The 16,751-nt window shown below is 28.5% G+C and overlaps 1 protein-coding gene across 4 annotated transcripts in view; it reads left to right on the top strand.

The window, feature by feature from the left end:
• Nucleotides 1-9,945, top strand: part of LOC106688540 (ciliary microtubule associated protein 1A) — a 12,415-nt gene extending 2,470 nt beyond the window's left edge. For 3 of the 4 annotated variants that reach the window (XM_014433045.3, XM_024360264.2, XM_014433044.3), the window contains exons 2-8: nt 3,127-3,254; nt 5,294-5,351; nt 6,125-6,195; nt 6,657-6,833; nt 7,625-7,723; nt 8,623-8,858; nt 9,664-9,945. In XM_014433045.3, the coding sequence (XP_014288531.1) occupies nt 3,146-3,254; nt 5,294-5,351; nt 6,125-6,195; nt 6,657-6,833; nt 7,625-7,723; nt 8,623-8,858; nt 9,664-9,747 (834 nt within the window). In that variant the 5' untranslated portion in view covers nt 3,127-3,145 and the 3' untranslated portion in view covers nt 9,748-9,945. The remainder of the gene's footprint in view (nt 1-3,126; nt 3,255-5,293; nt 5,352-6,124; nt 6,196-6,656; nt 6,834-7,624; nt 7,724-8,622; nt 8,859-9,663) is intronic. The other variant, XM_014433047.3, reaches the window with a different exon arrangement.
• The last annotated feature ends 6,806 nt before the right edge of the window (nt 9,946-16,751 follow it).

Below are 16,751 nucleotides of genomic sequence, written 5' to 3'. Positions count from 1 at the left end.
ATCGCTACGTGTTGAATTTAGTTTTGTACAGATGATTAAATTAAGCAGGAATGCCAACTTCGAGGCACCTTTGTTGAAACTTATTCTCTGAATTATATCTATTATATTACAATATACTGATTACCATGGGACAACCTTGAATATAAGGAATTAGATTAATTGCGTAGGGCGAGCACTGAAGGGCGTTGAATATTATGAAAGGTTAACGTATGAAATATTATTCTATCTGTTGAATAGCGTAGGAATTATACCAGTATTAAAGTGCGTTTCAATTAGACCATCGCATAGTGAATGATTTCCGCTCTGGTAAGAAATAATTTTTTTTTAGTCCTTTATCCTTGGTCGTTGGCCTATAAACTCTGACAGTAAGTAGAAGTAGAAAGTGCAAAGATTTTAAATTAATGCCCACCCTAATAATAATTCTAAAGGCTGTATATTGTATTTAAAGCAATAGTACAAAACCATGTTGAAGGGAAAACTGCTATGGTACTTTCCTTTATTGATATTATAAGGACACGGCAGAACATAAGATTATATGAGGTGAACAAATCGATAAATACAGATTCTTGAAAAATATGTTCAATTTTCATACGAGTCCATAGGTCAGGATCACATGTTGTCATTTTGTTTTGTAGTTCTTTCTATAGGAAATTCGCATTGCTTAACTTTTTTTTAAATAAACGTATTTAAATATTTTATAGTAGTCAGTCTTTTCAATTTTTTTATTTTTTTCAACAAGTAAACTTGCTGTAGGTGACATAGTGACATGATACAAAAATGTGGAGAATCTACCCATTGATAGAACTCCAATAACATTTCTAGAGGAGAAGAGCCCGAGGCCAACTTATTTTCCGACGCCAAGGAGTATTATTAGGGAATGAAGGAGGAGCCAGGTTAGAAACAAGTGGATTCGGGTGGTTGGGAAGTTTTTTATGGAAGGAACGGTATCTGGTTTTGGCCAAATCGGCGACATATGGGACATTTAGGTCATGATGGATGACTTGATTTGTGACAAAGTAAGGAGCATTAAGTATTTAACGAAGGATTTTGGATTCGGGAGGAATTTGATGGTTTAGTGGAGCCCCTAGGCTCAACTCCGTATGTCGAGATAGGCCTTATAATAGTCTTGTAGATCAGTCTTTTGTAATGGATTGGCAATTTAGACTATTTGTCTAGTAAATGTTGTAATAGTCGAAATCGACGAGCAGTTTCCTGTCTTTTCAGTCTTGTATGAGGCTTTTCAATTTTAATAGTCATCGTTACTAAAGTTCCTTAATTCGTTACTTTTTTTAATGGTTAAAAACTAATAAATCATACTCTGAAAAACATAACAAAAATATATTTATTTATTTATATTAATAAAAATATAAAATTGCCTTCAAAAAAGAAAAATACTTAATAATATATTGTCATATATTAACGAACCATGTCTAAATTTTGAGTCTCCATCCTCGTCTTCAGAACTACTAATTCCACAATTTATACCTCTACTGTCAATTTGTAATGATAAATGTAAACTACAAGTACATGCAACGTGTTTGTACACATTATAGATTATTCTTTAATGTATAGTTATTTGTATTTACTCCAGCAGATGTAATCCATGTGGTGGAAAACCAAATTCAGTAATGTATATTACAACAACGGTGGATCGACCTCAGAGTCAAAAGAACATTGTCTGAAACTACTAGCCTCTAATCCCTAAAATGAACAGGAAACAATAGTTCAGATAAATCCACCTGTTTCGATACTCATATCATTGTTTGTGTTTACATTGATAAAATAACAAGAGAATATTATTTTTCTGCAAAGCTCTGCTACTTAGAAAGCTTAAAATATTAGGTGATCGATCGCATACTAGGTAGTTGGTACGGGCGGATCCAGGTCAGGAGAACTCTCCTCCAGTCACTTCCAGCCACTTCCAGTCACTAGTACTCACTAGCTGGTAGTACTCAATAGAGTAGCTAGAACTGTATCATGTTCATACTATTCAGTGCACATGTTAGCCAACTTACACTATATGTTTATTAGTATTATAAATGAACTATATCTTGAACACTCACTTATGCACACTTAGTTTTTATAAATATAGTTCAGTATATGATTTTTTTTTTCCCATACCTGTTTTATAAGAGTTAGAATATCTGTTATGAGACTATCGATACTGTTATAGGCATTCTTATCTTTATTCTAATATATTTTGGAGTAATTCTCCATACCTGCAAAATGAATTTCATAATCCCGCGGAAGTTTTTTGCTTAAACGTTAAAAATTAGGATTTTGGGGTCTTGGAAATCGATAGGCACAACCCTTTAATCCGAGAAAACTGTTATTCAGAAAAAAAATCAAGCATACCTGTTAGAAAAAAAAACATATGGAAAAGTTCGCTCAGGCGTGCTAAACCTAACAAACGAAACACGGTAATTATTCCAATCAAATTTTATTAAAAGATACATTTTTTCAATAAAAAAAACATTATTTATTTTATTTATAATAAAGCGTTAAAATTCACATTTCAGTAAAACTAAAGGCACAATAAAATGAACTTTGGACAATTAAGAAATCAGAAATGTTTCGGTTTATGTTTCTAAAATTTCTCATGATTATAAAGATCATAAATTGGATCATTTTACAATTTATTGTATTGATATTATTGCGTGTTCAATACATTCTTTAACTTTTTGTAAAGTACGTAACTGTACATTGTTCGTCCACGTTATCTAATTAAATATTATCGAGGAACTTTATACTTTTCGCTTTTAATAATTGTAATACCGTACTTTTTTTTAATACATAAGATTAGCCATTTATTACATTATATTCATGTTTATTTTCATAATAATATTAAACTAAAACAATTGTCTTGACCTTACAGATTTCTAGTGACTGCTCTTACTACCAATAAATTAATTTATATTGATTTGGAAGTAAAAACTACCGAAATCAATTTTTTTATTATTATTATAATTAATTCTATTTTTAATAATCATCAATATTTGCTATCACTAGAAATTTCGTTTATTTATTTTATCCTAGTGATACAATTTTATTTTAAATTAAAATAGAACTACTATATTTATCTATGTCTTTATATTTAACTAATATTACCTATTTCCTATGTCATAGGTAAAACTTCCTATAGGCCATGGGAGGATTCCAGCAAAGGCCATGGACCCCAACCAAGAGGAGGGGACCCATTGCCGCCGAATACACCAGCCCTGGACCTGCTTGTGTAACTCTTCCTAACCTCTTCGGTAAGCGTCAATCTAACCCGAATTAATTATATTTCAGATAAAAACAAGATCAAAGTAGTTTACTCTGCACCAGATATTGGACTTTTTTTTATATTTTGCATTTTTGATCCACTTATATGAGTCAGAGAATTTTTAAATTTATTCCTCGGCTTCCATAGAATATAAATGAAATGACACTATGTCGATCAATTTATGCATAAAATATTTGAATTTTTTTTTCAAAAAGTGGAAAAATGTTTATACGGATATAGGGAGTCCCTGGACCACTTTCTAAAATGCATTATTAAAACATGGAAATCAATAGCTGGTTCAGTTCATGGTCGTCGGAGAAAAGATCCATTAAAATCATATAAGAGTAAAATAAAAGTTTAAAAACTATTTTTGTTTGAAAACAAATTTTTTTTCAAACTGAAATGGAAATTCAATACGAATCTATAACAAAATAAATCGAAATTATGTAAATATTGATTTGAAATTATTTTTACTTGATTTCAAATTATTATTATCATTGATTTCGTATTGAAAGGATTTTGAAAATTAAAGACAATCAAGCAATAAACAAAACATCGGTAGGTTTAAGGACGCAAATGAGGACAGATTTACTAGAGCCAAGTATCCCCAATTTCTGGTGTAAAGTTTTCCGCAGTCTCTTTTCAAAAATTTTCACTAAGAAAAAGATCGCTAATTAAACCTGATATTTGCTTCTTAATCACAACTGAATAACTTTATTGTTATTCTTTGGGAGGAAGCAATCTAGCAATCAAAGTTTGGGAGATGTGTTCAACATAGAATAATAGGAGGATAAATAAAAATACCTGAAAACGAATTCGAATTTACCAAAAACTTTGTAATCATCAATCCGAAGGTATACTTCTCTTTCTCCCCTTAGCTCTTTCGCACCTTTCACTACCACGGGCATACCACACCCAGTAACACACAACTTTTAACATCAGTGAAGCATTGTTATCCCATAAATAGCAAAGTAACCCACTTCGACAGCATTTATATCTGTCCTTTTCATACACTTATTGCTATACATTTATTTTTGAGCAGTTCTTGGAGAAATGTTTTTTTTTTTTTTATATTTATTTATTTATTTTTTTCAAGTCTATAGTCAGTCATGTCATTTACTTTCCCTCTTCCTACATTCATTATTAACAAAAAAAGTATTTTTAAAAAAAGCACTGGGAAATAATGTTGAGGCACCAGTGTCAAAAATAGGTTGTCCTAAGTTTTCATGTATTGTAATTGATTTTTTATTTGTCTTTTTAAAGCTGTGTATTTTCTTTGACCTCTAGAATTTTCTTTGTGTCTCAGAGGTTTTCTTAAATTCATAGCTTCTTTTTAAATACATGTATATATACACTTACCAATGCTTTCGTTTTTGTTTTTTTTTCATTTTTTTCTTTTTGATATGTATATCCATCACCTGATATAATTAACTTCCTTCGAATATTAAATTAAAATAATCTTTATTTCTTTTTTTATTTATTAATTTCTTTTGGTTAATAACTAAATCCCCGATCCTAACACTTAATTAATCAAATTTATAAAATAATTCTAAAAATTAATTTAACTAGTTCAATGTACGAAAAATTTAGCAACTCTCTACTATGATTCATGGACTGGATCGATTTTTGCATAATACCAATATTAATTTTGAACACGAAAACATGATATTTTTTAACATAATTATTTACCTGTAAAAATATTTTAATTTTCAAAAGAAAATGAATATTTAATATATTATTTAGTCATATGACTTATTTTTAGCCAGAAACATGGGTTTGGTATTTCATTGTTCAAATCTGATCATTCTTTAAACCATAGTGAAACAACACAACATGTGTGTACAAGTTTTTATACAATTACATTTTTAAACTTAATTTTTTTAAAATCAATAGTGTTTTGAAAAAATATAGACTGAATGAGAAACTGTTGAATACATTTTATTAATTTATCACATGATACCATTTTATTTTCCCAAGTTTTTATTTACAAGTAATCCCCTACTTAACAGTATTCTCAACATATTTCAGGTTCAATTACTAATGATTCAAAAAAAGGACGAGCTCCAGCTTTTAGTTTTGGAAGTAGGTAAGTAATTCAGAAATTAACTCAATATTCCATTATCTAAAATTTTAAATTTATGTCAAATTAAGGATATTGAATTAACAGATATTCACATAAATATTTTTATCATATTTTGATCTCTCCAATTTTCTTTGGTATATATCATCAGTTATCATATTTTCTTGACTATACTATACCAATAATCTTGACGAATGTTCACTTAATTGGGACTTAATTTTTTTCTCATTTCTGAAGGGGATAAAATGAGAGAAAACCTCCTCTGCTTCCTCTTATTATCCGTTTCTAAAGTAAGCAAACTCATTTTGCTTTCAATTTGGAGATTTCGAATCTAAGCTACAATTAAATTGATAAAAGAAAACTCTTTTTAATTACTAATTGTGTAAAACTAAAATTTTTACATGGTAATAATTCATAAATTTATTTCATTGAGATTTTTTTTTTTGTTCAATAAAATACATTTATCCTTTCTTTTTCACAATATCAGAAAATTAAAAACTCTTTAAACAGGTATAGTTATTATACAGAAGTTGCTATAATCTTTGAACATTCTTTTCAGAATGAAATATGTAATTACAGTATTTTTAAAATTAAATTCATAATTGTTGTTTTGTATACTGTACTGCTTTAAAAGTTAGTTTTTTCTCCCAGAATTTTAACTCATAGTTAACATATTGAATAATAATATATAATGTAATAATAATAATGACTTAAGACACACTGTTTATTCTATAAATTTTGAATTTTTTATTTTTACAAATTTTAATTATATTTTTTAGACATGGAGGAAAAAATGATAGTATTGGCCCTGGACCTGGGCAATACAACGTTACTGGACTTAGTGCAAAAGGTAGGTTTTTTTTAATAGTTGGGTTGATCTGAAAGTTAAAATTAATAATAAAAAATTCCTTGTGAGAACAAATATTTTTTTTGTAATTTAATTTTCTTACAATATACCTGTGTCACCCTAATCTACTTATCTTTTTATATTTTGATGAAATTATATTTTTCATTACTACACACATAGTCATGCACAATAATTAATATTATTAACCAAGTCATATCCACAACAATGATTAAAGTAAATAATTCCCATTAGTGATGTTCTAATCACTTGTTTAGATAAGTTTCAGTATCAAATAATTTACATTAAAACAAATAAAATTCTTGGAAATACTATATTTCACATACAAGTAGTATATAAAACTTGTATAAGAAAAAATGCATGTCATTCTATTAAATTTATGTTTATAAAATACTAACATATAACGATTGTTTAAAATTCATTATAAATGATTTCCTCCTCTTCAGGTAAGGACTGCCCACCATCTGCAACCCTCCATTCCCGAGGAAAAGAAGCTAAACCAGAAGCGACCCCAGCTCCTGGCGATTATAATCCTGAAAGAAGTGAAAAAGTTATTCATGATAAATCCCCAAAGTATACATTTGGTCTCAAAACCCAAGTGGAAAAGCCAAGCCAGACTCCAGGTTAAGAACTATATCATTTCTATTTATGTTACCATTTAGCATTCTAATCTTCATATATTAATCATAATTATAAAAATGTCATAAATAATAAGTTTATTTTTATACTTTTGATTAATGTACAGGTTGGGATTTATCAAATATATTTATATCATTTTGAAGTTTCTACTGAAATTAGAAACTGGGGATATAGTTAAACTATGTTTTAAATATTTTATATTTAGCCAGTGATTGAATGTTTTTGTTATGGAAGGCCTCAGAAAGAAATATATAGAGCAAGTAACTATAAAAAATCATCCACTTGTTACTAATACTTACTGTTCTTTAATAAAATAATTCTATCAACCAAAGCATTCTTCCTCAGGTTTTATTGTTTTATTTATTTATTATTTAACATCTTTATATATCTTAATAAGGACAGGAAAGTTTGTCAGGTACAAGTTATTTTTGTGGGAAGATCAAGATTTTTTCTATGAGTCTGCCATGAAATAGATTTTTTCCTCTTATAGGAAGTAAGACTAGACTTATACAGTATGTGAACATATACAGCAGCTTTGTCATTAAAAATATATGTGTTGATAAATTAAAGGGATTTATCTGAAAGATTTTGAATATTGATTTTTGTTCCAATAAGCCTTTTTTTGCAGCAATTTTTTTTTTTTTTTTTTAACATTTATTGACAAATATTAAATTTAACTTTTGTTGATGAAGTTTAAAATTTCAATTCCTCCTGAAATTGATGATTATTTACTAACCATTTATCATTTATTTGTATATTGTACTCTCTATGCCAGGTCCAAATACGTACAGCATTCAAGGAGGGCTCGGCGGGGATACTCCCTCCTTCACTATCTCTGGGAGAACCAAAGAGGTGGTTGAGTCAACAGGCCCTGGTACCCAACCAACTCTTTTTATTTGTTCAGTAACTCAGCTGCTCATCTAACCTGTCAACTATCGCTTAATCTTACAATAATATTTAATAGTTTCTTAAAAAAAAAGATACTGAAACTTTACTCGGCTTTAAAATTTTTAAGCTGGAAATAATTTTTCTTTCGGAATCAGAATTTTTCTTCTGACAATTTATTTTTACTGAAAATTTAAAAAAAAAAACAGTGATTCAGATCCATTGTACCCTAAAATATTTCCCTTTTCTCAGAATGTTTGTTTTTATACCTTATCACAAAAATTATGTCTTATTTTGAATAGGCCCTGGTTTTTTTAATATTATCCAACCAGTACATGATTGTTATAGACATAATTTTATTTATACCTGCTTTCTAACATATTTACCTCATATGCTTTTCCTCTTGTTAACTCTCTTGAAATTAATTAATATACTGATAATATTTTTCTTTTTGTCATAAATTTTTTAGTGTCTCTGTTAATTGTTTGGAATGATTAATTTATTTATCAAAAGTTATTCATATATGAAAAAAAATAAATAAAATACAGGACAATTTTTTTATTTCAATATTTTTTGTCAAAATTTTTTTATTTGCTACATATTATTTTCTGCATTTAAATATCCATTAATTGGTTTGAACTAATGCTTATCATAAATGGAATAAAAAAATAATTAATCATTGTTTATATTCTTTAGATAACTTTTTCCCCATAAGATTGAAGGTTCAAGAAAACTCAAAAATATTTTCCATTCTGGAAGCAATATGGGAAAATATAATTTGATTTATGATAGCAACATTATTCGATTTTGTTTTAGTTTTTATTTCAACTATAACATCAATGATTCATGTGAAAAAGATTTTTAATATAGCAAAATGTATTCTTTTAGGTCCCAATGTGTATAAGATCCCTGCTGTTGTTGGTGGTCATGGTCCAGCCTACAGTTTGAGTGGTCGAACAAAAGAGCCTACTGATGATCGGCTCCTCACACCAGGTCCAGGTAGCTACAATTCTAGTACTGAACTCATCCTGCCTAAATCTCCGGCTTATTCTGTTGCTCCTCGGATTCAACCACCTACCAGCAACCTTATTAAACCAGGTCCTGGATCTTATTCTCCAGAAAAGGTAAATTTTTATAACATGGTTTAAATAAAACTTTATGAAAGGTATATTTGTTACTAAATATGTTTTTTGATAAAGCAAGATGAAACATTTATGAAATTTAATTAAAAATTGAGAAAATCACTTATTTTTTTTTCTTAAATTAAAAACCAGTTTGGGTATTATTCAAACTAATATTTTATTATTATTAAACTATATTCTTCATTAAAAAATATATTGATTTCCTTGTTGCATTTTTCAATTCAGGTAGTTATGAATAAATTGTTTGCTCCCAGTTATACATTTGGGATTAAGCATTCAAATTATATGGGTTTTGTGCAATTGGATGAGTCTTACAAAAAAGGACGGAACATATTTCAATTCCTAAGTTGGTGATATTTTAATTTTAAGAGGCACTATTTGGCACCAAATGCTTTAGCAATTGTTCTGCACAGTTTTTGATGTTTTGTTGATTTTATTTTAATATTAATGTTTCAAAAAATAATTAGAATTATTTTAGATTATTTAAATAGTTATAGTTGACATTTCATTTAAACAAGCTTATTAATTTATAAGCTGTTTATTTTTTTATAATCTTTTTTTTATTGATGAGTGTAGCATCTTAAAAAAACAAAATTGTTTTAGGAATGTAAATACATTGTTTTAGTAGTACTTAGAATTGCATGTGTAAGAAAATACAAGCTTTGAAATTGATTCTTAGAACAAAGCTAACTAAATTACCAATCTAGTAAGAGTGGGTATAGATAGTCTTTTGCACTATATAATTTTTGGTCTGATGTTTCTTAATATGTAAATGTATTATTTATAGATACGAATTGACGCTACTCCTTCTGTTTCATTTGGAATAAAACATTCTCCATATCTTGGTAACCTGAAAAAAATTATGAAATGAATCTAATAAACCTCAGTCTGCAGTCTAACAACAGAAACAGGATCAATTTTTCGCTATTTAACAAGAACTATAAAGCTTCTTTAAATTTATTTTTCAGAATTATGAGAACTTAAAATCATCTGAAATTAATTATGTTTACTATTAACATTCCTAATGTGATATTAATTCTTTTAAAATAAAATGTTTCTTGATCACTGATGTAGTTATTTTATTTACTGTAAATCCTGGTATTTTATTAACAATGATGTAATAATTTTCTAAATAAAAAAAATTAAAAAGATAATTGTTTCCTTTTTGTTTTATTTTTTACTGTTGAAATTAATGCTTGTTCCACCACAAATTAATCTCTACATATACATTAATTTATTTTATTGTATTGAATTCAAAAATAACTTTTATCTTGCAATATATTGTCCCCTAAGAATATATGTGATCGTAGAACACAGTTACACAAGTTATATGTACATTTTGTGTCTATTTACTTATATATTTTTGATACTAGTAGACTTATTACACTATGTATTATGATTTTCTGTGATTCTGTAATTTTATATGTTTTTAAAGTATTTTTTTGACCTCATTTCAGAATTATGATTAGTTTTTTTTCTATTGATTGGGTATATTTTTTTTTTGGCAAATCAATTGAATCATTTTTAATTTAAATATAAATTCTTCACATGGAACTTTCATTTTTTGTATGAAGAATTTGCATAACAAGGACCATTTAGTGATCAAGTAAAAGAGAATCTCTTTGTGTAGTCTGCAGTTTATACCTCAATTGTCAAATGTTAGGCCTGTCTAGGTGAAATATTTTGAGCTGAATAGCAACAATCGATTTCCTCCAATATTGCTTCTGTGATTGGCATCTAAAAATAACTGCCATCCTCAGACTTTTAGCAGTTTTGTTTTTATATGTTGACATTTCAATTTACTCCAATTCTTTTCACTTTTTATCTATTTTTTTCATTATCTTAATACTTCATGACAAATGTATTAGTAGTAGACTAAGGACATTTTCAAAATAACTTGAAATTTTTAATAATTATTATCAATATTTCAGGACTATTTCTAATATAATTATATGAGGATAAATAATTTTTATTAACAATTATAAATGTTGAAAAGCATGGTTTTTATTTATTCTATTAAATAAATATAGTCAGGGGGCGTAGATAGAATCTCTAGGGAAGCTCTCCCAGGTATCCCCCTATTATCTCCTGGTCCTTCCTAGCACCTACTTTTGAAAAAAAATTACTAAGATGTAAAAAAAGAAAGAAACTAAAAACATATTTAATTATTTGGCCAGTCAGACATCTAAAAATAATATTAATAATTAGTGTTAAACTTTAAAATTAAATGTAGTGGCCAACTTATATTTGTAGATAGGTTTCTGCAAGGGAAAGAGAAGAAATTTGTTGTCCCCAGGCACCTGTCTACCACCTCCCTATAGCCCATAACTCCAAAATTACGCATTTAAAAAAAATTCCTCACAAAGTTGAATATAATATATGTTTTATTAATATCTTTTAATGTTTCATTAACTGTTAAGAAGCTAAAGCTTTCCAATTTTAGTAAGGCGTATTTCGGTCGCAGCTACCACACTGGAGTTAAGCCCAGCTCATCCTTAACACCTGTTTGGTTTGTTTAATTTAGTTATATTTTTAACAGTAGTACCAGGTAGAAGTGCGACCTTTCATATGACGTGACTTACTTCACGCTTGTTCTCTAATGGTCACTTCCTCTTTCCAACATCTTTTATTATTTCGTGAGACCCGACGGCTAGCACCTGGTCCGGGTTTACATACCCCTTCGTGCCTGCAGGTATAGTACCTAGTACCCTGTAGAGCGAAGTTACCATCCTTAGAGACTTAAGGCTGACACCCGTAAGACTCATCCTATCTATTCACATCCTAACCTCCTACCTTACCTATTAGAGCACGCATTGTCGAGGCCTTCTGGCTCGACATTCACTACAATATTTATAGTGGTAATCTTTCCTTTTTTATGTTTATAGACGTCACAACTATGATTTAATAAACGGCACTTTTTAGTTTTTACTAACAGTTTTAGTTTTTAGTTGTACTGAAATTTTCTCTCACCGTGCAACCGTCTAATTTTATTGCAAATTCTATTATTATTAATTTTTTTTATCTGTGAGGAATCTTGCTATCTAAGCACGAAGCAATTCTTATTCAAAATTCTTATATCAAAGAACGAATCGCTCAAAACAAATCTGCTCTCAACATATATTTATTTGTCAATTCTGCGATTCCTAACCAGAGACTCGGTTTGCTTTTATTAACTTTCTAATTTTTGTCTTTTAAATGAACATTAGTCTACATACTTTTTCGTTAAAATGTATGATTTAAACAAGTTTATCAAAGCTAATTAATTTTTATAAACATTGGTTAACCTCCTAAAAAATATAAAACATCTGTTCTAATTATTCAATTATTATTTTTAGTCGTTCTTGTGATAATCAATGAAAAAGCAAATGCGACCTTATTTTTTTTTACTTATTTAAAGACATTGAAAATATTTTTGTTACTGCCACTTTTGTCTTTATGTAGAGTTAGATTGTGGCGTTTACATAATACACCAAAAGAGAGAAATGTTTTATTGGGCCATGGTGCCCAAATAAAATGGGTTACAATACTAATCAGCGTACCCATCAATGCATAATTGGAGATGTATACACTACAATATATTAAAATTTTCCATTTTTCAAATGATAATCATCACTACACTAAATACAATACACTTAAAAACATTTTTTTCTTAACAAATTTTTTTTATTAACAATTATTATTATTCTATGGGCACAACATCATGGGCACAACAGACCATGGAGGCCTAAGTCCTCGCGCGATGTATTTCCCAATATTAGGAGGTAATATTCTCAGTATTAGGATATACATCGCGCGTTTCTTGACGTGGTTTTTTTCGCAAGGTGGGTTCGTCACTCCCACGCTTATTTTTTGTGAGTGCCACCTATTGGCTAGCGGTCCTCACAAATGCCAGGGGGGAGGTTGTCAGTGAGTTTTGCATTATTTTGTGCTTGAAAAAAGCCCGGGTGGGACCGGGATTTGATCCGACAACCTGTGGATTGGTAGATTGGCGCGTAATCACGCTGCTACCGCTGCCCCTTTTTTTTTATTAACAATAATTATAAAAAAATATATACAGTAATGACAATTGTTTTAGACGTTGTAATATATAATTACAACAAATTATAATTTTTTTGATCCAACTGTAAAAATTATATTATTACTTAATTACTAATGTTATTTTATCATGCTTTAATATGAAGAAACACAGCATATAGAAAAAAATTGGTGTAGAAGAGGAAAACTCACATTCAATGTATAGCATCAACACAGCTTTTATATATTTTTTTCTTAGATTCCTGGAGCAATTATATATAAAACAGAAATGACCATAATTATGCAATAAAAATAGAGAAAAAACATAACCATGGAGATTTTCAAATCAATTTATTATTATGATGTGAGAAAATGTTTTAGAAGGAAAGTGGCATCGGGTCGTATCTTTCGACATGACTAACTTAGATATCAGCAACTTGTGAAGTTTGACATATATAAATAATAAATTCATAAAATTGAAAAATATTTGTTCTATTTAAATCTCATTCCTCCCCTGCTCTCAGATTTCTGCCCAGGTCTTAAAACATTCCACTACGCCACTGCTAAAGATCACTGTCGGCTGAATAAACACTTCTTTAATTTTAGGTTGATTGATTCACCACACTCTAGGTATGAAGGATGAAACTGTTTATCAGATAAAGAGTACTTGTGATGCTCTAACTAAAATATCGTACTTCTACTTTGGCTCTGTCTGTATTTGTGAATTTAAACTAGATGAATTGATTTATCCAAGCAATATATCAAGATTCGTAAAGACTATAGGTCTGTTTAAACAGAATATGGGACGGCGCACAATAGGTCTCAATTATCCATAGGTATTAATGTCAGAGAAAAAAGAAAAGGAGGATCAAAAACATCAAAGAAGAGATGTGTGAACACAGTCAGAAAGAACTTAAAGGGAACTTAGGAAAGAAGAGGAATTAAATTATCATATAATAATTTTATTTAAGTGAGTATAAACCTCTACAACTCTAATACAGTGCGTAATAGTTTTATACAGAATTACAAAATAACATAGCTTTAAATCAACTAAAGTATTAATATTCTCTGTTAAAAAAATGCAATTTTTGTTTAAAAACATTTAAATGATTTGAATTAAAATCTTATTTAATACATATGAAATAAAATCAGATTTATCTGATATTAAAGTAGTGGGCAAGGAAGAAGCTGTTAGTTCTAAAGGATTGGAAAAGAAACACTGCTCAGATGTATTTCCAATGGAAAGGAGGTTAGAGCAACACCATATAACAAGAGACATAAGAGCAACCAGAAAATTAATCCAATGAAATAATTCATTAGTCTCTTCATTAGAGCTTATCAAACAGTTTAACTATACTTTTGGTACAGTCAGAGTTGGTGGTTAATGGAAAAAAAAAAGAAGCTTTTGAAGGAATAAAATCACGGAATGTTATGCATTGTTTAAAGGAATAGAATTTCGGTTGATTTAGGGGATTATTCCAAGATGCTTATTAGATTTTCTAATAGTGGTGTGGGTGTGATTAGGCAGGTTATTGAGTTAAACTAAAGAATAATATTGGAACTAGATGGGTTACTTGAGACTGACAAAAATGACCTTAAATTTCTATACATTCAGGCGTAAATCATTGTCCAATTTATTATTTTGGATTCCATCTCGACAAGAAACTTACTCGGAATCACGATTATTGACTGAAAAAAGTTGTTCTTCACTCCGAATAATTTAAAGCTTATCAAAGAATCTTCCATATTTCTTGTACACTAAAAAAACCTCCACGAATATGATCAGGTCTGTTTGTACTTGAACTATAGAGTTGAACCGAACCATCGATTTCTTCCGTTATCCAATCTTTCCAACCTAAAATCCTTAACGTTCCTTATTAAGTCGCAAATAAAGTAATCCATTATAGACCTAATGTTATATTTGAAAATAGTCAGGCAAAAAACATTAATCTTTCATACCTATTTCAAACAAAAATTGAAATTCTTAAGCACCACACCTCTGCTATTGTGTAATAAATTACTGAAGTTCTACTAGTTTTTAACTTCTCATCTTGTCAAATTCATGTTATGTTCGGTTCATCTACTTAATGTATCTTCTGTGCAGTTGTAATTTTCTAAGAAAAAAATAATTAAACTGTACTATAAAATTATACTTTACCTCAGAGAAATATGTTAATAGTCCAAATAATATATAATAAAGAAGAAATGGTTAAAAGTACATAAGCCCTAAGAAAATATTTAACAAACAGTTAAATACCATTACAGTTTGTTGGGAAAGGACTTATATCAAATATCATCAATCCATGGGCATTTTTCTAATAATACCATATATTCGTTAAATAAATAAATTAAATATACATATAATTTTAGATATGGTTACATCATTGCTGTTTACAAAGGACATGTTTCATTGTTTAAAGACCCTGGATGAACGGATGCGTCCGAGTTGACGTTGATAAAGCCTGTTTAGGTTTGTTTCAAGGCTGTGGAATGTTTGTTTAAAAACTAATAATAAATAAAATAACACATTGAATTCTCATTAAAATGAAGAACATTTTAATTTTTAACATTTTCACTTAAAATAATAAATCAAGCTGGATTAATGGAAATCTCTATGCCAGTTCCTTTTCCCGTTCAAAAGAACATTATTTAATTAGCATTGTTACAAAACCTAACAGTTGTAGTTATTATACTACAAAATTATAGCAACATTCGGTGTATTAATCAAAACTAAGTTTTTATTACTTCTGAGATTCAACCAGTAGGAAAAAATTTCTACACATAAAATAACACGATTTTGATTAAACTTTATCGCACTATCTAATCTATTAAAAGAAGAGCAATAATCATTTCTCAATTGATGATATATCCTGATAAAGGCTTGTTTATAATAGATAAAATTAATAATAGATAAGGAGACTTGTTGAATACTCATAAAAAGTAGTTCCAATACAAATTTTCCTACGGCAGCAAATATACAATATAAGGTTTATTTTCCAGTTTTAATTATTACTTTCACTTCCCTCAAACTATAAAATGATATTTATGATTTAATCATAAATCATATGTAGGTATTGTAAATAATAATATTCCTTCTATTGTGATACAAGGCTTACTAGTGATACAAATACATAATTTTATTTTCTAATATTCTGCAAAGAAGAAAAGCTAATAAATTAGATAAATATGTCATAAATTTACCTCAAGGATATCATTGAATGTCCCTAGCTTTTACAATATGTAAATCACTCAATAGTTTCCTGTGACAGTGAATAACTCGTGTGGGAATGATTGATTTGTTTTTCAACAAGGTGTATACGCTAAAAACAACATTGGTTATAAAATATGGATGTTTTTGTTTATGTTGTGTAGTAATCTATTACCTATTTACCAATAAAATTTCTGATCAATAACAGATATTAATATAATAATAAATATTTCTTATAAAATTTGTCATTTATGAGATAAAAATGGATTTTTGGTTTATTGTAGTCGAACTATAATTTTTTTTATTCTATGTTACATTTGTTTTTCAAGATTTCTTCACAAATTTAGGTTTCGTCAACCAAAAACCGGCGTGTACCTTTTTTATCAGTCATAAATTATATTATTAAACATTATATATTAATCCATCCTTTGAAGGATGATAATAAATTGTTATTGATAATTAATATAATCTGTCGCAATATAGAACAATACCCATTTGCGATTTATATATAATTTATACAATATTCATTGCTGAAGTGGAAAAAAAAACAAATAAATAATAAAATAAAATGATCAATAATAATTATAAAAATAACTTTTAAGGAGATACAATACAAGTCCAATAAGTTTCAATCGTTTAATCTGAAATGGGAT

Source organism: Halyomorpha halys, unplaced genomic scaffold (genome assembly GCF_000696795.3).
Source record: "Halyomorpha halys isolate HHAL.00 unplaced genomic scaffold, Hhal_1.1 Scaffold1149.1, whole genome shotgun sequence".
In the NCBI taxonomy this organism is placed as follows: domain Eukaryota; kingdom Metazoa; phylum Arthropoda; class Insecta; order Hemiptera; family Pentatomidae; genus Halyomorpha; species Halyomorpha halys.
Note: the sequence above shows the minus strand (reverse complement) of the source record. Positions and strands in the feature narration are given on the sequence as shown.